Source organism: Aspergillus puulaauensis, chromosome 6 (genome assembly GCF_016861865.1).
Source record: "Aspergillus puulaauensis MK2 DNA, chromosome 6, nearly complete sequence".
In the NCBI taxonomy this organism is placed as follows: Eukaryota; Fungi; Ascomycota; class Eurotiomycetes; order Eurotiales; family Aspergillaceae; genus Aspergillus; species Aspergillus puulaauensis.
In genome coordinates this window covers 1196474-1223908 of record NC_054862.1, presented here as the reverse complement: position 1 = coordinate 1223908, position 27435 = coordinate 1196474, and the positions used below count along the sequence as shown (strand labels likewise).

General features: G+C 50.1%; 12 protein-coding genes across 12 annotated transcripts; 7 read left to right on the top strand and 5 right to left on the bottom strand.

Annotated features, from left to right (window-relative positions):
* Nucleotides 1–202: 202 nt before the first annotated feature.
* Nucleotides 203–991, top strand: APUU_60506A (uncharacterized protein; the record flags this gene model as incomplete). Its single annotated transcript, XM_041693753.1, has 1 exon — nt 203–991. The coding sequence occupies one exon, from the start codon at nt 203–205 to the stop codon at nt 989–991; it is 789 nt and encodes a 262-aa protein (XP_041559652.1).
* Nucleotides 992–1109: 118 nt separating this feature from the next.
* Nucleotides 1110–3108, bottom strand: APUU_60505S (uncharacterized protein; the record flags this gene model as incomplete). Its single annotated transcript, XM_041693752.1, has 3 exons — nt 1110–2759; nt 2808–2972; nt 3019–3108. The coding sequence occupies 3 exons, from the start codon at nt 3106–3108 to the stop codon at nt 1110–1112; spliced, it is 1905 nt and encodes a 634-aa protein (XP_041559651.1).
* A 1554-nt stretch (nt 3109–4662) lies between these two features.
* APUU_60504S (putative lipase) lies at nt 4663–6027 on the bottom strand (the record flags this gene model as incomplete). Its single annotated transcript, XM_041693751.1, has 1 exon — nt 4663–6027. One exon carries the CDS (start codon nt 6025–6027, stop codon nt 4663–4665), a length of 1365 nt encoding a protein of 454 aa, XP_041559650.1.
* A 3659-nt stretch (nt 6028–9686) lies between these two features.
* APUU_60503A (putative hexokinase) lies at nt 9687–11351 on the top strand (the record flags this gene model as incomplete). Its single annotated transcript, XM_041693750.1, has 1 exon — nt 9687–11351. The coding sequence occupies one exon, from the start codon at nt 9687–9689 to the stop codon at nt 11349–11351; it is 1665 nt and encodes a 554-aa protein (XP_041559649.1).
* A 278-nt stretch (nt 11352–11629) lies between these two features.
* On the bottom strand, nt 11630–12599 carry APUU_60502S (uncharacterized protein; the record flags this gene model as incomplete). The annotated part of the gene is made up of 3 exons (XM_041693749.1): nt 11630–11929; nt 11989–12028; nt 12121–12599. 3 exons carry the CDS (start codon nt 12597–12599, stop codon nt 11630–11632), a joined length of 819 nt encoding a protein of 272 aa, XP_041559648.1.
* A 345-nt stretch (nt 12600–12944) lies between these two features.
* On the top strand, nt 12945–13831 carry APUU_60501A (cytochrome c oxidase assembly protein COX14; the record flags this gene model as incomplete). The annotated part of the gene is made up of 2 exons (XM_041693748.1): nt 12945–13251; nt 13356–13831. 2 exons carry the CDS (start codon nt 12945–12947, stop codon nt 13829–13831), a joined length of 783 nt encoding a protein of 260 aa, XP_041559647.1.
* Nucleotides 13832–15165: 1334 nt separating this feature from the next.
* On the top strand, nt 15166–15824 carry hel10 (putative high expression lethality protein Hel10; the record flags this gene model as incomplete). Its single annotated transcript, XM_041693747.1, has 2 exons — nt 15166–15467; nt 15527–15824. The coding sequence occupies 2 exons, from the start codon at nt 15166–15168 to the stop codon at nt 15822–15824; spliced, it is 600 nt and encodes a 199-aa protein (XP_041559646.1).
* A 641-nt stretch (nt 15825–16465) lies between these two features.
* MRP4 (mitochondrial 37S ribosomal protein uS2m) lies at nt 16466–17733 on the top strand (the record flags this gene model as incomplete). The annotated part of the gene is made up of 3 exons (XM_041693745.1): nt 16466–16589; nt 16660–16875; nt 16943–17733. 3 exons carry the CDS (start codon nt 16466–16468, stop codon nt 17731–17733), a joined length of 1131 nt encoding a protein of 376 aa, XP_041559645.1.
* Nucleotides 17734–18123: 390 nt separating this feature from the next.
* On the bottom strand, nt 18124–19418 carry APUU_60498S (putative mitochondrial carrier protein (Ymc1); the record flags this gene model as incomplete). The annotated part of the gene is made up of 5 exons (XM_041693744.1): nt 18124–18154; nt 18218–18846; nt 18897–19033; nt 19083–19094; nt 19310–19418. The coding sequence occupies 5 exons, from the start codon at nt 19416–19418 to the stop codon at nt 18124–18126; spliced, it is 918 nt and encodes a 305-aa protein (XP_041559644.1).
* Nucleotides 19419–19734: 316 nt separating this feature from the next.
* On the top strand, nt 19735–23236 carry APUU_60497A (translation initiation factor 2; the record flags this gene model as incomplete). Its single annotated transcript, XM_041693743.1, has 3 exons — nt 19735–19758; nt 19827–23028; nt 23085–23236. 3 exons carry the CDS (start codon nt 19735–19737, stop codon nt 23234–23236), a joined length of 3378 nt encoding a protein of 1125 aa, XP_041559643.1.
* Nucleotides 23237–23488: 252 nt separating this feature from the next.
* Nucleotides 23489–24354, bottom strand: APUU_60496S (HNH endonuclease; the record flags this gene model as incomplete). Its single annotated transcript, XM_041693742.1, has 2 exons — nt 23489–24043; nt 24121–24354. 2 exons carry the CDS (start codon nt 24352–24354, stop codon nt 23489–23491), a joined length of 789 nt encoding a protein of 262 aa, XP_041559642.1.
* Nucleotides 24355–25053: 699 nt separating this feature from the next.
* Nucleotides 25054–25981, top strand: APUU_60495A (EI24 domain-containing protein; the record flags this gene model as incomplete). Its single annotated transcript, XM_041693741.1, has 3 exons — nt 25054–25098; nt 25168–25745; nt 25804–25981. 3 exons carry the CDS (start codon nt 25054–25056, stop codon nt 25979–25981), a joined length of 801 nt encoding a protein of 266 aa, XP_041559641.1.
* Nucleotides 25982–27435: the final 1454 nt, after the last annotated feature.

Sequence of the window (27435 nt, the reverse complement as noted above, 5' to 3'; positions counted from 1 at the left end):
AAAGAAGCGTTGGAATTAACTCGAGGTGAAGCTGCAGAGGTGAGGGTGCGTGTGTTACTGTATCAAAGTGTGGCTGGTGCACGGCCTGTATTTGTGTTACAATACAGATCTATATAAACGGTAGAGGTTTGTAAAACACACTCACTTTCCAACTTTCATCTCACTCCAGCACGTACACACTCTTCGTATATCAGATTGCAAGATGGAGCTTCCTCCAGAAATTCGCAACCAGATATACAACTACCTCTTCCCCCCCCAGCGGGTCGAAATCCGTCGATCCAAAGACATCACCAAAACACAACACCACTACCACCTCTACCACAAGCAACTCGCACCTCGAGATCCATTAACTCAGATACAAACATGCCTGCCATTTAAACCCAGGCTTCAAACACAGCTTTGCCTCCCCTTTACCTCAAAGAAACTCCACCAAGAAACGTTATGCCTCCTATACGCTTGCACACAATTCGTCTTCACATCGCCGAAGTGCATTTCACTATTCCTAAAGAAAACCCCCAAACAGGCCCAGGCAGCGATTCAACACATCGAGATCCATCACACCATGTACAACGAACCCAGCCTGACTACATTCCGGGAGTTAAAGCTCCGCAGTGACAAGAGCTGGTATATGCTTTGCGAGAAGATCTCGGTGAGCTTCACAGCGTTGAGAGTTCTCCATGTGGACATGACGATTTTCGATGCACCGATTGAGTTGGAGGTCGGGGAGTCGTGGTCTTTGCCTATTCTTGCCTTTGGAAGAGCTAAAGCACGAGCTGGAAGGGGGATGGGGAAGGTGGGAGCCCTGCGGTTTGCAAAAGTGAACTTGACTAGCTATCACTTTGATTATGAGAAAGTGCACAAGGTGGAAAGGCAGCTTGAGAAGGAGCTTATGGGCCCCATTGCGTTTCAGGTGCGTGAGGATGAGGAATTTGCGAGAGCATTAGTTGAGGAATTGAAGGCGAGGAAGGTGTTGAGGCTCGTGTTCAGTTAGGCCATTCTCATCACTAAGACGGAATTGAAGTTTGAGATCGTCTATAAATTAATAAAAGTGGCAATGGTATGTACATTAATCATAATACAAGAAGCGAAGTCAGTCCAGCCGCCTTTTTTTAGGTAGATGCCATGGGCTGGCGTTCCGCCTCGTCGGATGGAACTTCGTAGTAAGCCTGTGCGCGACGTCGTCGGACATGATAGTATACGCCAGCCGCTAGTCCACCCAGAGAACCGGCCATCAAAATGAAAATTAAGAGCCCCCCAACGCCGCGCACCATCTCGTAGGCTTTGACCACCGCTTTGGCGGCTTCTTCGGGGTCAATGTGAGATTCCTCCGCGTCCATATCCATGTCCATGTCCATGTCTTCCATGTCCCCCATACGCTCGGACTCCTCCGCATCTCCCACATCATCCTCCTTTTCTTTTGTTGAATGCATGGTCGACGGATCGCCAGGGGTCGGCTGGTCCTCGCCCTGGAACCCAGCGAGTTGCCAATCGCTGGGTGTTTGTGTCCGCTGTACCTCCGATGTGCCTAGCACGTTACCATCTTTGTCTAGTGCCTCAGCAGACACCCAATCCAGGTATCCATCGGCAATGTACATCGTCTCAAAGTCAGTCTTTGTTGTGTTGCCAATTGACACTGCGTCGCCATCCTCCTCAGATCGCGCGTAGAAGTTCCAAGAAGCAATGTCTGTAGCGCCGTTCCAGCTGACATGGAAAATGGTGGTTAGATCTTCTTCATCCGTACCATACACAGATGAAACAACGTCTGGCGGCGTGTTTGGACGTCCAGTAAAAGGGAACTTGTAGGATCGATACGAAGAGAGGCGCGTAGAGACGAACTTGGCCTCCATTAGTAGGTTGCCGTCAGGATCGTGTTCGCTGTGGTAACCGCGCTCACTCCAGCCAACAAAGGTGTTGTTGTTAGGTAGAGTCTGTACATTACCACGTAACCGTGTCAGACCGCCATCGGGTCGGTTGATGCGCTTGATGACTTTTGCCGTCATAGGAGAGGCCGCACTATCGATCTCCACGTAAAGAGCGGACGAAACATCCTCCTCATTTTCTGCTTCATCCGAAGCGTTGTTCAAGAGGGAAATGACATGATGTGTTCCGTTGGACTCAATGAAATTTGCATGGTGTTGTTTTGAGAAAGTGAAATCCATCTCGAAATCAGACTGTTTCCCACCCAGGCGCCAGACAATCTCGCCCTCCTTGGAGATGTAATATATTGAGTTCATGAACCGAGCCGACAGAAGATAGTCGCCTGCCGAGTTCTTATCGACAGAGTTGACGTGTATATAATCCCAACCTGGTCGATCAGAAGGATATGAATTTTGATAGATCTTCACCGACTCATCGACGAGGACGTTATTGAAGGAGCTCCACTCAAACAAAACCTCGCCAGTTTTGGTGTCCAACTCAAGAATTCCGCCAGCAATGATCCAGCTGTGATCATCAGGGCGTCCAAGCGCAGACAAATCTGTGTACTGAGACTTGTATGAGCAAGCGAGCGCAGACTCCCCACCATCAAGGATATTGAACTCGTGCATATTGAAGGCACTGAGGTCGTTGACAACGCCAACTTTGTACTTTTGTTCGAAATGCTGATCCAAAACATACCCAAAGCCCTTATCAGTACCGTCATCGCCGTACTGATGCTGCAGAATAAACGAAAGATAAGATTCATCGTCGATGTTGTTAACGGCTTTGAAGTCGAACGCATTCCGATTGTCAAACATGGGGGACCCCGCCCAGACCAGAACCTACTATGCCGTTAGTATAGCCTTGCAGTTTGTGATGCCAATACATACTCCATCTCCATCATATATATACGGCCCTACTTGGTATGGTATCCATTGCTTGGTAGGAACCTCGGGTTCGATGATCCCATAAGGCGCAACAAACCAATATCCTGGGGCTACAGCGTCCCGGTCTTGGTAGGAGACGTCAAACTTCAAAGCTCGTACTTTGGGAAGCTGCAAAGGTTAGCAACTGAAGTTCTGGAGCAGCTGTTTTGCATACTGTGACAAAGGTCATCAAATCATCGTCGTCTCCAGCGTCCGCAAAGACGCGGCCAAAGGCAAGAGATAATAGAATCGACGAGCATAGCATATTGAAAGAATGTATAGGAAGGAATCTCCCCCAAATAAAAATGAATTATAGACACGAAAGAAAGAAACTCGTTCTAGACAACTAGATCATAGGCACTGTGGTCTGCACAGCACCGGGGTGGGAACTGTGATCTGGGTAGCGAGAAAGTAGACGAAGACTCTCAGCGTTCTTGCTGGGGCTCATCAAATAAAAAGACCAGCGTGTTTCCAAAGACGTCGGGGAAAGGAAAAAAGAAGTCAGGAAAGGAGAAACGGCGAAAGACTCCGCGCTCGCAAAAGTTGCAAGTTCAATAAAGCAATCTCCGCAGATGAAAAAACGGCCAGTGACAACGCAAGTGCTGATATCGATGCTGACGATCGAACGGGGCGGATTCTCTTGGCCAGCTCCTTAGTGGACCTGACAAGCCCAGTTTTGACATCCTCAACGGGGGCTAGTGTCAAATCTCTAGAGACGTACGTATTCGGTGGTGCAGTAGTAGCAGCCGAATGCTTATTGAACGCGCGTGTACCACTCCATCAGCCTCTCGTTTGGATAAGTTCGGGCAGTTCTCGCCCTATAGCGGCAACTATGCCATTCGAGAAGGATGGATGAAAAAGGAGAATGAGGGAAGCTAGCAGAAACCGATGTCTCGTGTGCCCGGGTTCCATTTTCCACCATTGAGGATTTGAAACTTGCCTGCCAGTTCTTGGCGAGGGAATTGATCCGGGAGAACCGGAGGATTGACCCAGTGTTCTTGACTTTGGAGACAGAGTTTCATGGTCGAAGAAGGAAGAAGGCCATTGCTCGGAAATCGCTCCTGTGAACTTGACAAATGCCTCGTGGAGGTGTCCACAATCCGTAATCCGTACGAAGCGAACCGTCCCGCCTGCCGTTGTTCCCGTGTCCAGCAAATGATAGTCTTGCAGCGTGTCGGATTAGCGGAGTTTAACCCACAGACCAGGGGTTGGGTTCATCACGATTCTCACCGTTGTTTTATCGCTTGGCTCTCGAACCGAGTCGCAGAACCAGATAGCCAACTGACCAGACCAACCCGTTCGTTAGGTCTTGCTTTTCATTTTAACACCGATCACTCCGCTGTGGTGTTTAACAATGGGAAATCCCAGCAGGTGAGGTTGCATGAAGACCGTTTTGCATTTCGATCGATCATGAGATAATAAACCCCTCGCTGTTTCAGGTTATGTAGCAAGTAGATACACTGTGCAGCTGATGCGTGAATTTCGAGGCTTCACTTGAGGATTTCGGGGACTGCACCACCTTCTTCGACTTCATCTCAACGCCAGTTCTTGAGGGCCTGAGATTTTCTTTTGAGTCTTGACGAGCGTCGTGACATTTAAAGTCTTGAACATGAAGATCACCCCCGGATTGCGACATCGCGGACCTTCATGACGAAGTGATCCACTTTCTGAGCATATCTCATTCAAGCTCAGTCTAGGCACCAGGAATCTGAGTTTATCTCTGCTGCTTGAATTCTCTGTTATTATTTGTTGCCTTATTCCCTCATAGCCAGGATTCCAGTTTCTACACACAGCTATCTAGCAAGATCTTGGTTGTCAGTCACGCTGGTTGCAGGGCATAGCTTGCAATTACTGGCTCTTCAAAGGCCTTGGGGCTGTACGCGAGAATCTCTGCCACGGCAATAAGCAAAAGCCCTTCCGAGCCCAGCAGATCGTCTGCACCAAGTTGTGGTGCAATCAAATCCGCACAGACCTTCTCAGTGTCAATTCGACGGGTATCCCCAGGTCCTTCGTGGCGGAGTGCATCTGCTGCCAAAGCCCAGGTTAGAGGGTTGTACAACACGCCTTCATGCAAGTAAACACCTCCGGCAGGCTGGAGGGCACAAATGGTCTGCAAGTGGTTGTTGGACACGCCGACCCCTAGAGTGTCGTCGAGTATAGCTGAAGCATTCGCACCACTCATGGGCTGCACAATCTCGTCGAAGGAAGAGTAAACAGTCGTTGTGGGAACATATGCGGAACTTCCTCCATCTTCTCTCAGGGTGCTTATAAATTCAGTCTCCCACCTCTGCTGAAAGAGTGAAGGCGTGCAGAAGACACCAGAAAGCAATGGGCAAGCCGCATCTGCCACCAAAGTACCACGGAAATCCGGGCTAATGGCGATGAGATCATCAACCACATGCCTAGTTGAAGGCCAGTATTTGAACGACCATTGGCTATTTAGACCACCTTGGGACCAAGAGATCACAGACACATTGGACTCTGTCACTGCAGATATGTAGTTGATTGCATATGCAATGTATTCTGAGCTAACCTGGACGTCCGCCAAAGAAGCTCCCGGTATGTTGACCCAGACCACATCCGCTTCAGGTACCGCGTTCGGGAACTTGCCAAAGTTGAAATAGTATGACGTGCCCGCTGGGATTGCTGTTCCTGGAACAAGGATCACCGGCTTCGTTCCATCTTTTCCATACTTGAATGATTCTGGTATATAAATTGCCGCCCTGAGCTTGGCCTCCTCGACGGAGTAAGGCGCGTCTATCTCCATTTTGAATGGATATATGGTATCCCCAGTCACCGGATGGTTTTCGTTGTCTAGGGCGTTCAGACTTTGATTGGCGTATCCGTTTAAAAGTCTTAGGATGTCGCTTGGAATCGCCCCAGATATTGCGAGGTTAGCGGCGACATCAAAGACATTGGTCGATTTGCCAAATATGTCCTGAACCGCATTCCAAGCATCCTCCACAGACCTGTCGTTTCCTGGGGTCCCACCCACAACTTCCTTCGATAATGCTGAAGCCGCTTTCGGTAGCCGAATATCGGTAATAGCAGGATCGTTCGCAGCCTGCGCTAATATCGAAGCTATATCATGATTTCCGCTGTAATCAGAATTAGAGGCCACCGGGGTGGCCAGTCCAAGAATGGCCCGTGCCAGTGCAAGCACTAGAAACGCACGAAATATCATTATGGGGCTGGAAAACTAGGAGTCCGTCATTCCGAGAGACTTAGGGATATCTCCATTCTCCAAAAGCAGGACCACAAAGTATTATAACATACGGAAAGGCGCGGGGGGGAAGATTTGAGATAATCAGGGTCCGCCAGCACATCATTGAGAGGAATATCGTTAACAAAGGTTGCTAAAGTGGGCTACTATGATATTTATGGAGAGGATAGTCGTTCTATCCCAAACCCCGCGAACTCACCCCGCACACAGTTGATCATGATCAGCATATAAAGAGAACTCCTCACAAAATAGGGTTACTTAGCGCAGAGCAGGAGTCCTCTTCATATACCCAATATGGAACCTCGGTCCTGGAAAGGAGGGTTCAGGAGTGGAAATGATAGGCGATGATAGGCGATGATATACTCGAGCACCTCTCACCACTTTCCCGATGCTATGAGCGGATGCCTTGTGAATATCACATTTCTTTCCACTCAATATGGACATCCATTTCAGTTATCGAGGAAGTCGTAAGTTAGATATCTACACAGTAATATCGGCATTGGTTCGTTAACACATAGAGCAAGGTGCATGCATAATAATTCGGAAACCCCCAACCAAAAAATAAAAGAGAGAAGTCGGTTCACTCGTCCGGCTGCGTCTTCTCCAGTGTTCCGGGATTATGTGCGACCCGATGGCCATGCTGGTCACTGTAGATGACCTATCACGAGAAACATTTCTTAGTCAGGGCTGGCCAAGGGCAGATAGAAGTAGTACTAATATCGATGTACTACAAGTAGCCAGTACCCTTGGGCAATAGGCCACTACATACCTTGGGAGGGTTCTTCACATCTTCCTGCTCTGCCTCTTCCTCGTCGGTGACAATCTTCTAGACCTACCAGCGTTCATTAGTAGCGTGGTTAAGGTGATGCCATGTATTGTACAAATACTATGCAGTAGTGCATAGCTGTTTATGTAGGGTTAGACGCCTAGGCTAGAACAATCAACCACGCCATACCTTTCCCTAGTGAGAGCCCCCTCGCACTCTCGTGAAGACGAAGTCTCCTTCCTAGATGGTTTGGCCGTTTTTGTCTTGGATTTTTGATGCCGGCATATTGTGCTTATTTCTGGATAGCGAGAGGTATTAAATACAGTATAATACTCGAGATACGAATTGAGGTGTATATAAAGGTGTGATATCACTCGGCCGTCACAGGTTATAGCACGCAATCGGTTCTACAAAGGACGTTTTGATTGACGGGCAGAGTGGGCAGCACTGTTTAGGAGCACGATTCAAGATTATGGTAACAGTCCGGGGAATGGGCGTTGGACGGTACTTCGCCAACCAAGGGAATTGATGGGGAGGCGGCTGATCCTTGATTAGGCTTAGGAGAGAATATCACGACGGCCATCCATGAAGGCTCTCGAGTACCACAGCGACTGTACGGGTGCGGATGGAACGGTTCATGACTACTACTACCATCGCCTGCGACTGAGCTGGGGACGTACGGTACGAAAAGTAGGAGCTCGTCACGATGCGGGATGACTGTCTAAACCTGCATAGACCTTTTTGACACATGTTACCAAAGCACCAGAGTTGTTGATATTACACTGTGTGAAGAGAGCGAAACTCGATGCAAGCCTCAGGGCCGCCAAGGCGAGCTCCGTCGAATCCGGATGCTACAGTTAGTCTTGACTGTCGTTGTGGATGGGCGGATGAGGTGTGGATATATTGTTGTGAAGGCGTGCCAAGGAAATCTGGAATGAAGGAGCAACGGCATGCTTGAGGATGGGGAAGTCACTACTCCGCAATTTAGGATGGTATGGACTTGGATGGTGTTGATGGGCCAGGGAGTAACAAGGAATGGCTCCGGGGACGGTAAGCATCTAAGTAGTACGGATACTCCAGACTCTTGGAGTGGTGAACCGTGAAGCTGCATTGTTGCCTTTCTAGGCAAGGTTGGGAATCTGGAATTAAAAGTCTGGGCGGTGGTCGGTTGGTGTAACAGTTGCCGCTGTTGTGATTAGGCCGACTACTACCGTTGCACCCACGACCGTCACATACTCGCCATCGCCCCATCAGCTCTGGGCACATACAGTCAGTCGCTGGTGAGTTCGGCATTGATTAATCCAAGACACACATGGGCACCTGGCCACCGCGGTGCAATGAATAAGAGGCCATGCCCCAACCTGTCCTCACAAAACCGCCCAAGAAAGCCAAGTTTTGGTTAAATCAAGCAGTTAATTTATTGGGCTGAGGCTGACTCGCGCGATGGGTCGAAATTAGAATACCAGACGGTCGCAAAACCGTATTTATGCCCCTTCATTGCTGGGCCGGGCTGGATGGATGTCCTCCGTGAAACGTGGATGTATTTATCAATGCAACCTGGCGGCCCATTCAAGACAAAAAAAGGCCCCGCCCATATTTTTCTTAAGTTTGAGGCTCGAGAATAACCCCCGCTGAATAACATGGAGCTCCGATGGCGCAGTTTTAGTCGAAGTGGCGAATTCGGGGAACAGGATAACTAGACAATATGCGGAGAACAATCGAGTCTTGTCAACTTCAAGCTCGTGAGAGACTGAGAGTACTACTGTAATCGGAGTGGCCTGCCCGCGAGGTACCTTCCTTTTCAAGAAAAAGCATATCAAAAACGCAGGTTGCCCTGAATCTGGAGGTCCAGTGACCACGCGGACAACAAGGTCGCAGCGCACAGTCTCCACCAAGCCATTCTTCTGCAATGCTCCGTATTTACCGTACATGACCGACATCGCTGCCGGCCTGCCATGATTTTGATAATCAGTGCTACCAGCTCTCTGATCAGTTACTGTTTGAGAATGGAGGGATGGATTCCTTTCTGACTTGCCTCCTGCCTCGCCTTCTCCCCTCTGCGTCTCCGTGAATTCCAAATCCGTTCTGTAAACTCCCATCCGCTTCTGCAAGTCAAGAATGGACACGCGTTGATAGTTGATCCATGCCTCCGATGTCGTCCACTGTGCCATTCACTTGCACAACCAGAGCAACTGATTACTACCACTCTCAAACTAGCCCAAACATTCCGGGGTTAATCTGGAACAATCATCGATACGACTACTAATACTACGACTCCCTGCTACCACGCCGAACGGCCAACCACTCCCACTCCACCCGCTATCAGATCTCGCTGTCAATCAGCCCTTGCGAGGCAGTTCCCAGCAGCCCAATTCAACGGACAAGGGACGGGCTCTAGGCTAATTAGCAAGATCATCTCAAACTTACATTGACACGCTGACAGACTCCGCATTATTATTGCTGCTGTTGCCTTTTTTTTTTTTTTTTTCTCGCTGACCCTCCATCATCCGGGTTCCCACTACCTTCCCGGTGCCCTCACCAAGTCCCACTGCCGGTGTAGACCCTCGATTAGTGCTACCTTGGGTCCCAGACATACGCTGCTACTTTAACTCTAGCATCCGATACCATCTCTGTTCACCTGAGCTATTCGCAATTTCTACTTGCTGTGTTCTGCATCTTCAGCGCCCTTAATATTCCGATACCCGTCCTGATGGCATTCTAAATCATCCCACGCGCATTGATAAGCTTATATCAACTTACTTCTGACCACCGATCATACTTTCGCATTGTCAACACTGATTGACCTAACTTGATTCTGATTGGGAAAATTGCCCGACAAGCAATCGCCCCAACCATGCCTGTGTCAAGCCCCTTGGCCAAGGTCCTGCATAGGATGCAGGCGCTCTTCTCCAATATTGTCGCCGCCCTGGAGACAATGTTGTTGTTTCCCTCGCTATTCCGTGATCCTGCGCATAGCGGACGGAAGCATTCCCCAGCAGCTTTTTGGCGACGGCGGACTCTCAATGCCTTTGCTGACGAGATTGATCGTCTCTTTTCAAAGCCTTTGACTCTGCGAAATATGATGGCAATGTCAGAGCAAATTCGCGAGCAATTTCGAACAGGTTTACAGTCAAGTCCGATCTGTATGCTGCCTTCATACAACCATGCCTTACCATCCGGGCTAGAGGAAGGGACATTTCTCGCTCTTGATGTTGGCGGTTCGACGATGCGGGTGGCTTTGGTGGAGCTGCGCGGACAAGGAAAAATGGAAGTTCTCCGTGTATCCTCGTCTCCGATTGACAATGAGGTGAAATTGCTGGAGGGAACTTCATTCTTCGACTGGATGGCGGAAAAGATCGATGCGATGCTACGTGAAGTGGGAACCAAATATGGCCGTGAAGACATTCCTCTATCCATGGGCTTGTCATGGTCTTTCCCAATTGAGCAAACTTCCATCAGCAGTGGACTGGTAATTCATATGGGCAAAGGGTTCCTGTGCTCCATGGGCACTGTTGGCCAGGAATTGGGATCTCTTATCGTTCAGTCGTGCCAGAAGCGCAGTCTCAACGTTCAAGTGGATGCGATTGTAAATGACAGCTCTGCTACTTTGCTCTCGCGAGCATATGTTGATCCTGCAACACGCATGTCTCTAATTCTCGGTACTGGAACGAATGTCGCCATACATTTCCCTGTTCATGCCATTGGGCTGGGCAAATTTGGCACAAGACCGACCGGCTGGTTTGACTACGCCAAGCATGTCATCATAAACAGCGAGATGAGCATGTTCGGCGGTGGTGTCTTGCCGATGACGCGATGGGACGATATTCTTAACCGCACCCACCTCAGACCAGACTATCAGCCATTGGAATACATGGCCACCGGTCGTTACCTCGGCGAAATCGTCCGACTAATCATAGTCGAAGCTGTTGATGCTGCTCACCTTTTCGGAGGAGAACTACCCCATTCAATGCGAGACGCCTATTCATTCGACACCAGTATTGTTGCCTTTATCGAAGCCGATGCATCGCCGTGTCTATCAGCATCGGCCGCACTTCTCCAGAAGGAGCATGCTTTCACCAGTCCACCATCCCCAGAAGACTTGCAATTCCTCTTGCGAGTCTGCCGGACCGTTTCGAAACGAGCAGCAGGATATCTTGCATCCGCAATCCACAGCGTGTGGTGTCTACGTAACGAAGCCGAATTTCCCGACGCTCCTCCTTCGCCGTCCTCAAGCAAGGTGCCTCGAGAAGTGACGGTAACAGAGAGCGGAAGTAACCCTGAATGCTTGTCGATCGCATGCGACGGCAGCGTCATAAACAAGTACCCCGGATTCAGGGATCGTTGTCAAACCTACCTTAATCAGCTTACGCAGGAAACAAGCTCATCCAAGGGGTCACAGTCCACAAATGAAGCCCCTTGCATTCGCTTGGACCCTGCACCAGAAAGCGCCATTTTTGGTGCTGCGGTTGCAGTTGCAGTCGCTGTAGCTGAGAAGAAATCAGAGCAGACGATTCATTGAGGTAGTTTCGTCGGCATGGAACCAAATTTAATTTGCATCGGGCGGTGTTCATTTTTTTATTTTGGGTGGCGCGGTTTCTGTTCTGTGTATTCTTTTTGAGTTTATCTTCATTTTAATCCATGTATTCGTTATGCGAGGTGTTTCAGGAATATCACTGCGCTTGCATACTACCTCTAGCAATGCATTGGTTTTCGAACGACAGGGATAGAGGGAAGCAGGTGTACATAATGATGATTCATAGCAGAAACCCGAAATTCTCTTAATTATTATAAATTATCCTATTCTTTGCAGAGATCTTGCAATAACTCCAGCATCCGTCGCCGGAAAGCCGACAATTCATCTACAGATAAGCGGCCCTGAGTTCCCGGTGCATCAAGGCTACCGCCAGTCCCAGAAAGATGGCCGGGTTCCTGCTCGTTCTTCGCCGTCTCATCCGCGACAACAAGGCTGCGGCTGACGGAGAAGAACGGGACATCCAGTGCCTTAAGTTCAGATAGCATAGCGTCAGCCATTTGCATCGATGCTTTGTGAACTTTAGCGTCGTATCTGCTGACTTCGGTGAGGTCTTCTTCAGCTGTCTATTCAGCTGGTTAATTCTGGCAGTCTCTCCATGGTTCTGGTGAGGGTTATGGCTTACCGAAACCTCCTTCTCGTCAACAGGCGCACCGACAGAGCGTCTATTTCCATGGGGCAGCGGCATTAGAAAAAGAAAGGCCACACAAGAGTTCCTCGATAGGGAGTAGCAGTATAGGGTAACTAGAGGACATACAAGACCTGGTCTAGCTCTCTCTTCTTCTCCTTCCGACTCATCTGCTTTTGAAGTAGAGCTTCTCTGCCCTTCCACCATTGCTTCTCATGATCGTGTTGGCGTTGAATGAGGAAGCGGATGCGTCGTTGGATTTCTTCATTTTGGCCAACGGTGCACATTACTTGCTTCAGCGCGGTGGGCCATGTAGTTATTGTTGATGATGTATATTTATCTTTAAGCTGAGGTTGTTGGGGTGAATCACGGTGAGATGAGGATGATGGGGGGCCGTGTTTTAGGGGTTGGGGGTGTATTTCGGATGGTGTTACAGAATGGGAATGATGATCTGGAGGCTCATATTCACCCTCATGGTCATTGGCATCATGGTTGTTGGAGGGAGGTTGATTGGAATGGGGATTTGTTTGATTGGAGAATGCGGAGAGTGTTCTAAGGATGGCGTTGAGATCGGGCGCATTGTCGTTTTGTGAGGACATAATACGCATGAAATAGAATAAATGATTAAAGGTTAAGCGGAAACACTCAGCTGATAATTATAGACGGGGGAAGTAGATAAATGGTGGTGTTGTAGATGAGTGGATGTCTTGGCCAGACTAACCGTGGAAGGTCGTGGCGGTCATCCCATTTGCCCATCGCCTTCTCGGGAGTCTGAAAATTTCCCGGATGCTCAAGACTTCACTATCATAACTATCGGCGCGGCCTCACAACAGCCATATTCTCTCCGTTCATGGTCTATCACAGCACATAGCATTAATTGGGGCTGTTCGAATACCCGTTTACATTAATTTCTCACCTCTCTCCTTCGCCGTCCGTGTCACCACCACACCACCATGTCCCGATCCGCCGCAGACGCAACCCGGTTCACGGCCACAGGGCCCTACGCCAGCTCAAAGCCAAGCGCAGCTCCCTACAAACTCCCCGGGTCTCTAGCAAACTCGGATCCGAAAACACAAAACAATGGATCTGGGGGGAACAGACAGGAGACACCCAAGGAGAAAGTTGAGCGTCTGCGAGCACAGGCCCGGGCTGCCCGGATAGCACAGTCGACTTCGCGTACGGATACATTAGTCGATTTCGGGAGGCGATTCGCCAATAGGGCACATAAAGGGATGGTTTACACGCTTATTACCGCGTCCGGTACGCCCCTATCCTTGATTCACTATGGACACGAATCGGCGCTTGCGGGAGTTGCAGCTGTGTCCGATGACCAAAAGAGAGGAATACTAACCAGTATTGCATAGGCATTTGCGGCGTGCTCACTGTCTACTCCATGGTCTCCCTAACGCTATACAACCGTCGCCAGCGCGCCCTCTGGATTGAGAAGGAATTGCAAACACTCCACGATGCTCAATCGGCATTTGTGAGCGGAACAGCAACATCAGAACAATTGGAATTGTTGAAGAAGGAGAAGATTGGTGAAATTGTGAAGCAGAACCGGGAGGCGGAGAAGGCTGAACAGCCATGGAACAAGTTCAAGACCTACCTGCTTGGTGGGTTGAAGAATGACGAGGCCCCTTCACCGGAGGCTGCTGCAGAGAATGTGCAAAGCAATAAACCTGGGGTTCTGGACGCCCTCATCACAGCCGAACCTCAACTGGGTCAAGCCAGTAGCTCCGCTCCTTCGGGCCCGGGACAGCTAGATGTTCTTGCTGAAAATGCAGAAGCGGCTGCCAAGCAGACAACGCGAAGCTGGAAGAGCTGGTTCACTGGTCGGTGAATCGAGTGACGGCACAGAAAAAACGATAATTGAACATTTGAGATATAGATTGTGCCCGGGCGTCCCGCTTTGGGTTGCTCCCAGGTACCCCGGTACCCCTGTTTCCCGTTCCTTCACGAACAAGGTTTGTCTGTCATGGACTAGCCGCACTTTTTGCATCGCAGCCGGTGTCATTATCTTCCATCTCCGTTGTAGTTTACCAACTCGGGTTGCGGCGTCCTCTGGTGTCTTTTTGAAATCTTCGAACCTATGTACTTAATACTGGGTACGTCTTATGTGATGTAAATATACAGTCTCCTCATCTTGGTTAGAAATTGTTCTTCAAAAATAAAAACCCTCGTCCAAATGTACGACCGTAAGGCTGTCGGTACTCGGCAACTGCCCAAATTCACAAATAAATATTGCTGCCTGCTGTACCGTATCTTCGAAGTCTGGGCAACCCCAGCCACATCTCTTGAGATCGACCACAGATCGGATGGAAGCGAAATCGAAGCCTTTCGAAGCCGCAGAGAACCAATTGTCTGCGGGATATTAATAGAAGGCGCAGGACAGTTCTACAATAAGCCGCAATGACGCAGTGATTTGTGAAATTGTGGCAGTTCGGAGTCTGGACTCTGTAGGCAGCTTTGATATGGAGGTGGCCGGCACTAAGCCACAGGGCTGTGGCTTGGCTGTGGCACGGGTACGTAATGCACAGCACAGTTATGCGTAGAGTAAAGAACGTCCAGACGTGCTCACGTCACCCGCCCGTAATCCAATGGGGAATCACTCTGCGCCGTAATTAAACCATGTTTGCATATCATGGCGTGCGAAGTCATCCAGCAAAACACGCTCATACTGCTGCAAGAGATCGAATCTTCTGTGAATTTGCCAGATCAAGAAGGGAACACGTTGATCGAGGACCTGTCGTTGGCTGGAATGCAAGTTCGTGTGAAGCGTGGGTGTCTCAGCCCTGCGGTGCTGCGTGAGGGGGGCTCAGCCACTCCACCATAATCGCAGTAACTCCACCGCCATCAGCGTAAGCAAAAAACGGGAGCCTAGCATGATTACCGATCAGATTGGCGCGAAATATGGAGCAATATGATGCTGCGCCTGTTTAATGACGGTATTCGGAGATGGTATTGTCGGGATTCATAGGCTCTCGGCGCCTGGTCTATCCTTTCTCAGCTTTTGGCGGGGTTGCTCACGAGCTAAACATTCTACTATAAAAGGACCTTGAACCCACGGTTCAGAGTTTCCTTCTCCATCCATCACACCTCATTCAACTTCATCAACTACCTACTACTTTACTATTTCAAACCCTTTCAACCTCTCCCAACACCACACACTACACAATGTCTGGCCCCTACGATCAGAACCAGGGTTACTACGGCCAAGGTGGCTACCCTCCTCAGCAGGGCGGTTATCCTCCTCAGCAGGGCGGCTACCCCCAACAGGGCTACGGCCAGCCCCAGTACGACCAGGGATCTTACAACCCCCAGTATGACAGCCAGCGCGGCTCTTCTTCCGGTGACTACTACGGTGGTGGTCACCACCAGCACGGTAGCCACCACCACCACCAACAGCAGTACGGTCAGGACCAGTATGGTCAGCAGCAACAGCACGGCCAGGGCCAGGACCAGTACGGCCAATCTCAGTATGTGCTTCTTTCTCTTTGGAACATTTATCCGAACAATAGCTGACTAAAAAACGCAGATATGGTCAGGAAGCTCCCGGCGGTGCCCAGGAGGGTGAGCGCGGTCTCGCCGGTGCCCTTGCCGGTGGTGCAGCAGGTGCCTGGGGTGGTCACAAGGTCAACCACGGATTCCTTGGTACAATCGGTGGTGCTATCGTCGGAAGTCTTACCGAGGATGCAGTGAAGAAGAAGGGCAACAAGAAGGAGGAAGAGCAGCATGGCTACTCTCCGTACGGCCAGTCCCAGTACGGTGGCTCCCAACAGTCCGGCGGCCACAACTCGACCCTCGACTCCCTCGGCAGCTTCTTCAAGAAATGAGCGACTCGCTCCTACCACGGCCCTTTGACTCTCTTTCACCAGGTCTAATGAGGTTATGATTGTGGATTGCTCGTTTTTGATTATTCTCATGTATTAGTCTGCTTTGTTTGCTAGAATAATGGGGTCGCTTATGAATTTCCTTCTGTTGTTGTGTTTCTTTCATATGTGATATACAGTTATGCATTATTATGATACCGATGCTCTCTCGATGCATGTCGAAGAATATGATGGTTTCGAAGCCTCGTTACTCCTTTTAACCTAGCCTAGAAGGATGGCGTAGAAATTGCTCTTCGAAGACTCTTTGCAGATCGAGTTCACATACGGTGTATGGGGAATTTGCTTTGAGGTAGATATTCACAGATGACTTGAAACGACCTTATGATATCACTTGATGGGGAGATGGTGATCACGAGTAGCAATAGTATCTGCAATCGTCATGTCATGCGATGTTTAGGATTCCAGAAGCACAACATCGACTTGAGGCAAGGGAGCTGTTAGTATCCAATAAAAGATGATGTATGGGGCAATCATTAGTATTACGGTATTACCTCTTGCTTCTCCTTTCCTTGCTTACTCGTGTGCTAGTCTGCAGAAAATCGGGCTAGCCAATAAATGGTAGTCCTTGTTGCCTCAGGCGCTTAATGCCAAGCCAGCATCAAAAGTTCGAGCGGAAGAAACGAAACTCCTGCGAGGAAAGCCGTCGAACCCAAACCACCTTTCTCAAGCACGACACAATGATTGTGCGACATCTATTTCCGCGGCAGGGTAGGTGCTTGTATATTCTAATTGGTTTGACTTGTTTGACCATAATATACTAATTTCTGTCTTGGTTCAGGCCGCCAGCTTCTCGCTCTCAACCGCCAGGCCTACATACCGAGAAGATTTTCGTCAACAGACACGCCAACATCAACACCGGTCGAGACAATCGCTCGTTCTCCGGTTGAAGAGGCCCGTCCTTCGATTACTGCTGAAACTCCTTTAAAATCAAGCAATTCCGCAGAATCAATAACACGCGCTGCGACAGAGACAAGCCGGGTGAAAGCGAAACAACGTATGCGATACATCTTTTTTCTAAAATTGACCAACCTACTTACCTATGTCTTATTTGTTTTGTACAGGCGATCAATTCCACTCACTCGGTACCACTGTCGGTGTTTCGTACAAGCCAGAGGACATCATCCGCAGCCCCCCTTCACCCTCCGACATAACTCTCGAACTCCTCCTCGCCTCCCAAACCCACCTCGGTCACTCAACATCCCGCTGGAATCCTCAGAACTCACGCTACATCTTTGGTATTCGCGATGGCATCCACATCATATCCCTTGACATTACAGCTGCGTATCTACGTCGTGCCGCCAAGGTTGTCGAGGAGGTTGCCGTCCGCGGCGGTCTGATCCTCTTCGCTGGCACACGACCAGGCCAGAAACGTATTGTTGTCCGCGCTGCAGAACTAGCTAAAAGCTACCATCTCTTCGAACGCTGGATCCCAGGTTCCCTCACAAACGGCGAACAAATTCTCGGCCACTGCGACCAGAAAGTCGTGAACCTGCTCGACCAGGAAGTGCCAGAGCTGTCAGCCGTGGCTGATCCCACCAAGGACGCGCCGCCTGGAAGCTACATCCGTGCGAATAAATCCATTCTCAAACCAGACCTGGTTGTTTGCCTCAATCCGCTTGAGAACGAGCCTCTGTTGCATGAATGTGGACTTAACAATGTTCCTACTATTGGAATTATCGATACGGACGCAGATGCGACGAAAGTGACGTACCCGATCCCCGCGAATGATGACAGTCTGCGCTCTGTTGGTGTCATTGCGGGTGTTTTGGGACGAGCTGGACAGGCCGGTCAGAAAAGAAGGATGGAGAAGGCAAAGCGCAGGTTGGAGAATGCGGCGATAGAAGGAGAATAGAGCGAGAGCGTTGGATCACGCAACTTCAATTATGGGAAGTTACTGAATCTATAAGGCCTGCATTAGTCTCGTCTCTGCTTTGCGTCTACGGGAATTAACTTTGGATATGTATGTATAAATATTCTATGGTCATTGTATTAACAGAATATATTTTAAGAGCTATACTATTACTGTTCCGCAAATCTCTCTATAAAGCATACTCGAATTGTGCGTATATATATTGGTAACATGCGCATAAGATTTTATCGAGAAAACATCGCGTCCTCTATAGAGGTATAATGAACAATCGCCAAAAGGTCTAGGATGAACTTTTTCTGGCCAAACTTTCCGTCACTGTTGAATAAAGCCAATGTGGATATCTAAACTAGAAAGAAACCGTTCTATATGTATCTAACCCAGAGCTCTCATGGTAAGTTCAACACTAAAAAGAGTTAGCACAACCGCAATTTAGCATTTCCACGTGGATGGAGTGGTAAAAACATACACAGCGAATGTTCCCGCAGAAACAGGCATGGCTCTGAGTAGAGTCGGCCCAATGCCCTTCCAGAATCCCATAGCTCCTTCAATCGCATATGTCTTCTTAAAGCAGTCTCTCATGCTGGAAAACTGCTGCTGGGCTCCAAACCCATCGCACTGCATCTTGCTCTTCACTACGTCGAACGGGTAGCTGGATAGCCAAAGGGCTTCACCCGCTAGACCACCGTATGTAGCGACTTTGAGACTAGAGATCTCGTCACGCTTAATGTTGTTGCGCCTCGCATCCTGGTTCATCAGGAGCTCGAAGGTCAGGAACCACATGCCGTAGGCTTGGATTTCTCTCAGGTATGTGACGGCCTGGCCGCGGTAGAGACCCTTAGCGAAGCCACCTTGGGATGTGAGTTTGCGGATGCAGTCGATGGGTCCGCTGTATAGTCGGCCGGCGCCGTGCGGCTGGGTTTGCAGGCGGATACGGACGTGCTCGATGGGCCCGGAGAGGACGGAGTTGGTGATACCCGCGAAACCACCCGCTAGATAGTACTGACCGTATCCGAGTGTGCTGTCGGCATATTTCTTCTTGTTCAGGTCCTCTAACCGCCTCCGAGCTTCGTGGAAGGCTCCGAATTGAACACTGACCTAATAGGGTGTAAGTGCTGGTGTAGAGGGGTCAATTGCGGAGGGCTTACGCAGGCACCGATTCCAATCAGAGGGGTCAATGTTCCCTTGTAGAAAGCGAAGGGGCCCTCCTTCTTCAGGATCTGCGAGGCGCAATCGAAAGCGCTCGAGTATTGTGTGGTGGTCTGGAGTCGCACCTTGACGATATCTGCGGGGGGGTTAATTGTGGTGAGAAGTTGGTCAATTGGAATGCATACCGAATGGTTGACCTGGTACATAGTTAGCGACATCACTCATATAATTTTCGAATGTATGAAAATGAAATGTGGGAGGTGGGCAATACGGCTCCCCGCACCGCGGTGCGTATAAACCGGGGCTCCAATGTAGTTAAAAGCGGGGGGGGGGTCCGTCGTTATTAGAGAAAGGGGAATAGGAAAAAAGGAACCTTAGCTAGGGTAAAGAGTCTGGCGAGCAATTCACATACCAAGGAGTACCTGTGCAATTCCACCAGCAGCACCAGAAGCTAGATCTTTAACCATGCGCAATGCTCCTCCTTGGTCGGCATGGTGGTGATCCAGGATTTCGGGCTCCATTGTCTTCCAGGAATCGGCAATTGATTGCGAGAGCGAGTTCCGCAGGGACGGGTATCAGGGGGAAAACGATATATAGATAGAGAGAGGGAGAGGGCAGTTACCACCTAGGCACAGCAAGAAATAGGTGGATGAGCTGCTTATCAGGAATTATCACCTCAGCGCCCGCAGAGAGGAGAAAATTGGCGGCCTCCGATTGGGCCGCACGTGAGCTGGAGTCGGGAAACCAAAACTGGCGGGCGGAGATTTTGGTTCTTTTCCTGTGCTTTGCCGGAGCTTGGAGAGATCATCCGAGGAAAACGACAAGAGGCTGCTAACTATGCACAAGCGGTCCATTGTGCAGGTATGTCTTACTCCGAATAGCCACCCATTCTCTATGACTGCTTGGGCTTTGCTAATTCAGTGTTCTAGCTCTCCCGTTGTCATGCTGTCCACTGGCCCTGTGCAGCCCGGCCACGGGATGCTGGTGTAGCTCACCCTCCGCGACGATACTTCTATCCCTCCCTTTCCAGATTGAATTCGTCCGATCATCCCTCTTCCAGTAACTTAGATGCGACGACCGATTCCCCCTCCACGAGGTCGACGCCCAAGTTTGGTTCTCGCTGGGCAAGTAGGTCAACACAATCAGCCCTTAGTCCTGAGGAGCAGGCCGTTCGGGATGCTTTGCGATTGAAATCTGCGAGTCAAGAAAAGCCGCAGCAGCAGCTGGGGCAACAAGAGTCTCGGAGTTGGCAAAAGTGGCAAAGACCACCGATTCCACAGCAGCCTGCAACTTTAAGCCAAGAGGAACAGACCATTCGGGACTCGTTGTTGTTCAAGTCTGCAAGCCAACAACGGGAACAGGAGAATCAGAAACTTTCGGGCTCATGGCAAAGATTTTCGGGGCAGAATACGCGACACTCGCAAACACCTCGAGGACCGCGCCGCGATCAACAGAAAACATCCGCCGACTCCAAATCAAATGCAACCAATCTCTGGCGGTCAAGGAAGAGTGTACCACCTTTCTCTCTCGGCGACAAGAAAAGCGAGGCTATTCAGCCCCGCAAGGAATACGAAGTTGCTGGCCCTGGAGCGGTCCCGAGAAAGTTACGTGATTCGGACTGGGTTTGTCCCGATTGTGGTTTTCCATGCTTTGGCAAGCATATGACCTGCCCGAAGTGCAAAGCGCGGAGACCAGTTGTGCGACACCAGACCGATACAATTCTGAATCGCGGCACTGATAGAGAAGTCCGTCCAGGGGACTGGATTTGCCCTGGCTGTGGTCATCGATGCTTTGGAAAGCACGTTTTTTGCCCAAAATGTAAAACATGGGATCCAAATCCATCTGCAGAAGCACTGAGTCGCGTAGGAAAATATCGTGGCACTTTTAGAGAGCAACGTCCCGGGGACTGGCTTTGCCCTGGATGCGGTAATCGATGCTTTGGAAAGCATATTTTCTGTCCACAGTGCAAAACACGGAACCCACGCCCACATGAGGACTCAGAAAATTCTAATTTTGACACTACAAGAGAACCTCGCCCCAATACGGTGAGAGACCTTCGCTTTGACCCTTCCGGAGAGTCTGGCGGAGGGTCCATTGGAGAGTCCATCAAGATTCGCAGGACCGCCCTCTCCCACGATCCCGAAGCTGGTGACCGATCGAGCAATAGAAAAGCAGCGCTTGAAAAGCACTTGGCTTCAAGATTGGACCCGGAGGAAGATATGGGAGACCTGGACTACCGGCGTCACAGGCGAGCGAAATTTGAAAAGTTTGAGAGAACCGAGCGGGAGGCAGACCCATCTTCAGATCGAATGAAATCTCGTGACAAAAAGCCGAAGCGACAAGGTGGCTATCGTGAGAGCGAAGCTGAAGTCGAAGAATTTGACGTCGATGAGTATCATAGTCGCCGCGAGGAGCGTAAGAAGCAGAAAAAAGAAAGGTCGCGGCAAAGACAGGTGGAACCAGAGCTGAGCCCGTTATATCTTCCCGAGTTTATCAGTGTGAGCAATTTCGCTGATGTTGTCGGTATGCGTCCTGCACAATTCGTTGAGCGCATGGAAGAGATGGGCTTCGAAGACGTTTCTTACAGCCATGTTCTTGACGCCGAAACGGCTGGCTTGATAGCTACTGAGTTTGGTTACGAACCGATCTTTGATACCGGCGCCGAGCAGGATCTAACAGCTGCTCTCGAGCCCGAGGACAAATCTATCTGGCCGACCAGGCCTCCTGTTGTCACCATCATGGGCCATGTAGACCATGGTAAGACTACTATTCTGGATTGGCTGCGCGAGTCGTCTGTTGCTGCATCGGAGCATGGAGGCATTACTCAGCACATTGGTGCGTTCTCTGTCTCGATGCCATCTGGTAAAAAAATCACATTCTTGGATACTCCTGGCCACGCGGCTTTCCTAGATATGCGCCGGCGTGGTGCAGACGTGACGGATATTGTGGTCCTAGTGGTGGCTGCGGATGACAGCGTTAAACCGCAAACAGTTGAGGCTATCAAGCATGCCACAAGTGCCAAGGTACCTATCATTGTGGCAATCAGCAAGATCGACAAGGAGGGCATCCACCCCGACAAAGTCAAACAAGACCTCTCCGCCCACGGCATCCATGTAGAAGACTATGGTGGTGATGTCCAGGCAATTGGTGTGAGCGGGAAAACGGGTCTGGGAATGCTAGAACTTGAAGAAGCCATCGTCACTCTTTCCGAGGTTCTGGACCACAGAGCCGACGCGAACGGTTCCGTTGAGGGGTGGGTAATTGAGGGTACGACCAAGAGCTACGGCCGTGTAGCAACCGTACTTGTCCGACGCGGTACCCTCCGACCTGGCGACATTCTTGTCGCGGGCAGCACATGGGCTCGTGTCCGCACGCTCAGGAACGAAGCCGGCATTTCTATCTCTGAAGCTACTCCTGGGACGCCAGTTGAAATAGATGGCTGGAGAGACCAACCTACGGCCGGCACAGAATTACTTCAGGCCGGAGACGAACAGCACGCTAAAGATGTCGTGGAATACAGGCTCGAGAGGGAAGAAAACCAGAAATTGGGCGAGGATACGACAGCCATCAACGAGGCACGTCGTGATATGGTTGAGAAACGGAAGAGGGAAGCCGGAGGAGACGAAGAGTCGGCGACGGAAGAGAAATTGTCTGGGCCCAGGGCAGTTAATTTCGTGCTCAAGGCAGATGTTGACGGGTCAGCCGAAGCGGTTTTGAACTCGATAGCAGCCATCGGAAACAACGAGGTTTATGCCAAAGTGCTCCGTTCGGAGGTGGGACCAATTAGTGAGTCCGATATCGAACTTGCCGCCGCCTCCAACGGCCATCTCGTTTGCTTCAATATGCCCATCGACGCGGCCATGTCTCGGATGGCAGAATCTTTGGGCGTCAATATCATGGATCATAACATCATCTACAAACTCGTGGATGATGTCAAGGATACACTGAGCGAGCAACTCGCGCCTACAGTAACGCATCGCGTCACCGGAGAAGCCGAAATCGGCCAGATCTTTGAAATCTCACTCAAGAACCGAGTGAAGACGTCCATTGCTGGATGTAAAGTACGGAATGGAATGATCAACCGGACAAAGAAGGTTCGCGTATTGAGAGGGCAGGAAACTATCTATGACGGTAAGCCAACCCACATACCCATATACAAGTCCGAGGTGTCACTAATAATGGTTCAGGCTCGATCTCATCCTTGAAGAATGTCAAGAAAGACGTGACCGAAATGCGCAAAGACACCGAGTGCGGTATTGCGTTTGAAGACTGGACGGAGTTTGCTGTCGGCGACCAGATCCAATGCTACGAGGAGATCTTCGAAAAAAGACACCTCTAACCTACCCTTCCCTCTCCCTTCCCCTATTGTATTTTTATTGCATATTCTCTTCGAACTTTTGTATAAAGCATATACTCCTACTACTTTTTGGGTCTTTGATTACTAGATCCTTTGTACTATCATAGCGACACTACTGTCACGGATACCATGAAATAATATAGAAGGTCTATCTATATAGGTCTTTCTCATGACAATGTACTATACTACGATCCTATGTCCAGCACGTAACATATATAATAAGGTAAAAGCCACTTATCTAGCCTTCCACCGAACCCTCCCCACCCATTTCGCCCAGTCCCTCACATCTTCTCTCTCTAAAATCCTCTCCACAGTAAACCACTCCCTTGCCAGCTCCTCATTACTCGCCATGCGGTGCACAAAACTATGACAAGCCCGGCACAACCAAGCAACACTGTTCAACATCCACTCATCATGCCACCCCTTCTTTATGACCTTGTCATGCACGCCCCTCGGAATAAGATGGTGATAGGAGAGTGGGATCCAGTCGCGCTCGCAGATTTCGCAGGCCTCGGCGCGCGTGCTTACCCAAATTGGCGGTGGGCGTGTTACGGATGGGATATACTCAGTTAGAGCCTTGTCGAGGAGTGAGGGGGCCTCGAGGTCGGGGGTGTACGTGGATAATGTGTCTGTTACAGTGCTGGGGATGGGGTTGGACAGGGATTCGATGCTGGAGGCCCTGAGGGGCACGGAGTATATTTCTGAAAGGGCGGGAGAGTGTTGAATTGCGGAGTAGGAGAGGCATTGGAGAGGTTCCGGGAAGGTGGTGAAGATTTCTGACGCTATGAACTATGTTTGAGTTAGTATATAGTATAGAAATATAGGCTATATCCCGATATATATTAGGTAGAATGAAGGTGTCGTACATCAATAAAATCTGCCAGCTCTTCTGGGTTTTCATCATCATCAGCTGCGTTGGAATTCTTCAATTCATCCGTAGAACTTTCTGCTTTGCTCTTCTTTTTCGTGTTCTTCGACCGATTTGATCTCCGCTTGGGTGCCTTGCTTGGTTTATGCTGGTTGCTCCTTGCGATGATAACGCTAGAGACGCACTCGCGGAAGACGGCATAGTTGGATTCAGGTTCGCCTGACGAAGCCATATTATTCAAAATTAAGCAGCATCCGTTTGCACAGTAACAAGAGCAGGCAGGCCTCCGATAAATACTCAACCATTTGTTGACGTGGGTCAACGGTGATTGAGTTTTGTATCGAGGTCCCAAGTGGGCAGGCAGCTGATAGAACGCTGAACACTAGTTCAAACCCCAGATGCTACTGGGCGATGGCAAAGACTTAAGCTGCCCCAAGGATTTCTACGGATTTCTACTCTCCGTCAGACCGAGTCAGTTGAGCGGAGGTCGAGATTTACAAAATAGCAGAGCGATTGAGGTAATGTACCGCAGAAGAATATTTCCAAACGCTCCACGAGGGAGAAGAAGAATTTGGGGTAAGTCGGCGGAGACAGGTCCTTTCTAACCTTCTATTTCCCCTCCAGAAAGATCCATTGAGAGATGAGGACTTCAGAGTGAATAAGAAGGGGTGATCAGTTGAGTAAGAAAAGAGAAAAAGGCGCCAGGGAAGAAATTTGTGGGCTTATATAGCTCCGCCGCTCACCGCCTGCTTATCGATAAGCGCCAGTAAGAACCGGCCCGGATGAATTCCGCTTCTGCCACAATGACATTTGGAAGCCGAAACATGGACGCCGAAGCTCAGCAGGCAACCTTGGATCCTTGATCACTCTCGCATACCTCCATCTTGCTCTCTTGGTGTAGTCGTTGGAAATATTCTGGACGAGATTTATTATGTATTGGGATCTGGGGAAAGCCGCCTGGCTTTTTCCTCTCCGCGTATGCTTGCTCCCTTGCACTCGTTGCTCTTGTGTGCGCGAGCTCCTGGTTAACACGGCCTTGATTTAGGGAATCTACTATTTCGCATCACGTCGTTTCCTCTGGCCTTTATTTAAGACTCGCTTAATACCAATCGTCTTTCTTTCTGCCTTTATATACGCTATCCTCTTTTTCTTCGCGTACTTACCGCAAGTAACCTTCCTCGCCATCTTTCAAGGCTCCGGCGCATGGGTCAGTGGTGCTTTTTTGGTCCTGGGAGAAGGAGCTGCTATTGTCGCTGGGCTGTTCGAGGCGTTCTTCGTCGATGAGACTCTCGTGGATATATTTGATGCTGTGATGGTGAGCGAGGGACAGTCGGAGCTGGTTGCTGCCTCTCGAGTACTATACCCTCAGGGCGACGATGTTGTCAAACGATTGGGCAAACCCACCCAGACTGCAGTGTACTCGCCTTTCTCTCTGCGGCAAATCCTGGAGTTTATCGTTCTTCTCCCCCTGAACTTTATTCCTGTCGGGGGCACGCCTATGTTTCTCATCCTGACTGGCTACCGCGGCGGGCCTTTTCACCACTGGCGGTATTTCCAGCTGTTGGACCTTTCCAAGCCGCAGAGGAAGGAGAGGATCCGGAAAAGGCAACTACAATATACCACGTAAGTTTATATGCCCTGACCCAAAGCCTGCTGATCTAGCCTCTCACAACAATGGCAGATTTGGAACAGTGGCTCTGGTCCTCCAATTGATCCCTGTGCTTTCCATGTTCTTCCTGATGTCCACTGCCGTTGGCGCGGCGTTGTGGGCTGTTGAGATTGAAAACCGGCGGCCTCTACTGAGCAGACGGCCGGAACGAGACGCACTATTTCAAGATAATGATGACAACTTGCCATGATTTTGATAATGCGTTTCAGCATTCATGTTTCTATTATTCAGCCGATACCATGTTACAATTTCACATAATAACTGATTTGGAATTTTGATCTGACCATTGGCCCTTAATCTGGTACCCGAGAGAGTGCATTTCGTCGCCCCAAACTCAAAGTCAATCCGACATGAGACGAGGCGTGGACTGTGGCAGACTTCCAATCGCATCTCGCGAATATGTCGCAGCCTTTTCCCGTAGGCGCTGGAAATCTCGTTGCTCTCGTAATCCGCCTTATTAGTCCCCACGTTCCAACAGGAACTAGAGGCCAGAGGTAGCCCTTTTGCTTTCACAGGAATGATTCCCTGCCTGTCTTGCTTCTCATTCGCCGACAGCCCACGACCGGGGAAGTGTATTTTACGTGATTTAGCTATCCAGGAAGGTTAACCAGTCCGATGTCTGTTGAGTAGACTGCTAGAAAGAATATTACTCCGGACGTTTGGAGGAATTGTCTCTGACGATCCCCGTCTCGCGTCCGGACGGGCTGCGAATCCAAGGCAGCCGCACTGCCACCACAGGGGTAACCCCACAAGTAAATGGCTTTAAGCGTCACACCTTTAGACTCAATGAGACAAGACCCTTCTTTGGGCAGCATCACTTTTGCCTGATGTGGGCCAAGAAGGCTCCGTGAAATTATCTCGCCCTTTGAATTGTTGGTCTTCGTCAGCCGCTAGGGATTGTAAGTTGACTACGTATTACCCTCGATCCCTGACGGGCTAACGGCTTTGTGTGTATTTCTGGCATAAGATTCCTCCTGCCTATCTTTCGAAGAGAGTTCAATGCGTGTTTCCGGTCCACTCATAATTCGTAGAGAGTTGCGAAGTTGCGAAGTCTCGAATGTTCCCTCAGCACGTTGTCGATCATCCGTCCAGAGCCGGTTCACAATCATCACAGCTCACGAGAGTTGAGACAGGGCATTGGGTGGTCCCTTACACCGGCATGCCCTCAAGGGGTGTGTGGACTGTGGGCTCGTACGGTGTAGTTGGCGAGCTGCTCCTCGGTGTCGAATTCTCGAGTACGTAGTGCCGACTGTAGAACCTCACCCAGCAGTGGCCCCATTATGAATTCATCATGCAGCAGGACCACAAAATCGAGTGCCCGAAATGGCTAGTCTGGATCGGCGGCTATACCGAAGGGCTGGCCAACAGCAGCCAGTGGCACAAGATGCCAGGAAGGGGAAATGTTGGTGATGGCCGTCGCGGTGACTGGAGGCGTGGAGCAGAAAGTCGGGGCTGCTTTCCGGGCGCGTCTTGGTTGCACTTGCGCTCGTGGTAAACCTTAATGATGTTTCCAGAAATCTCTCATAGTACTAAGTAGTCTAGTTCCGGGTCTCCCCAGTCGTGATCCAGTCTCAGTCTCCTCGTCCCTCTTTCCCCCCATCCTCCTCATTCCCGTTTTTCTCCTCCTGCACCCTCCCCCCTGTC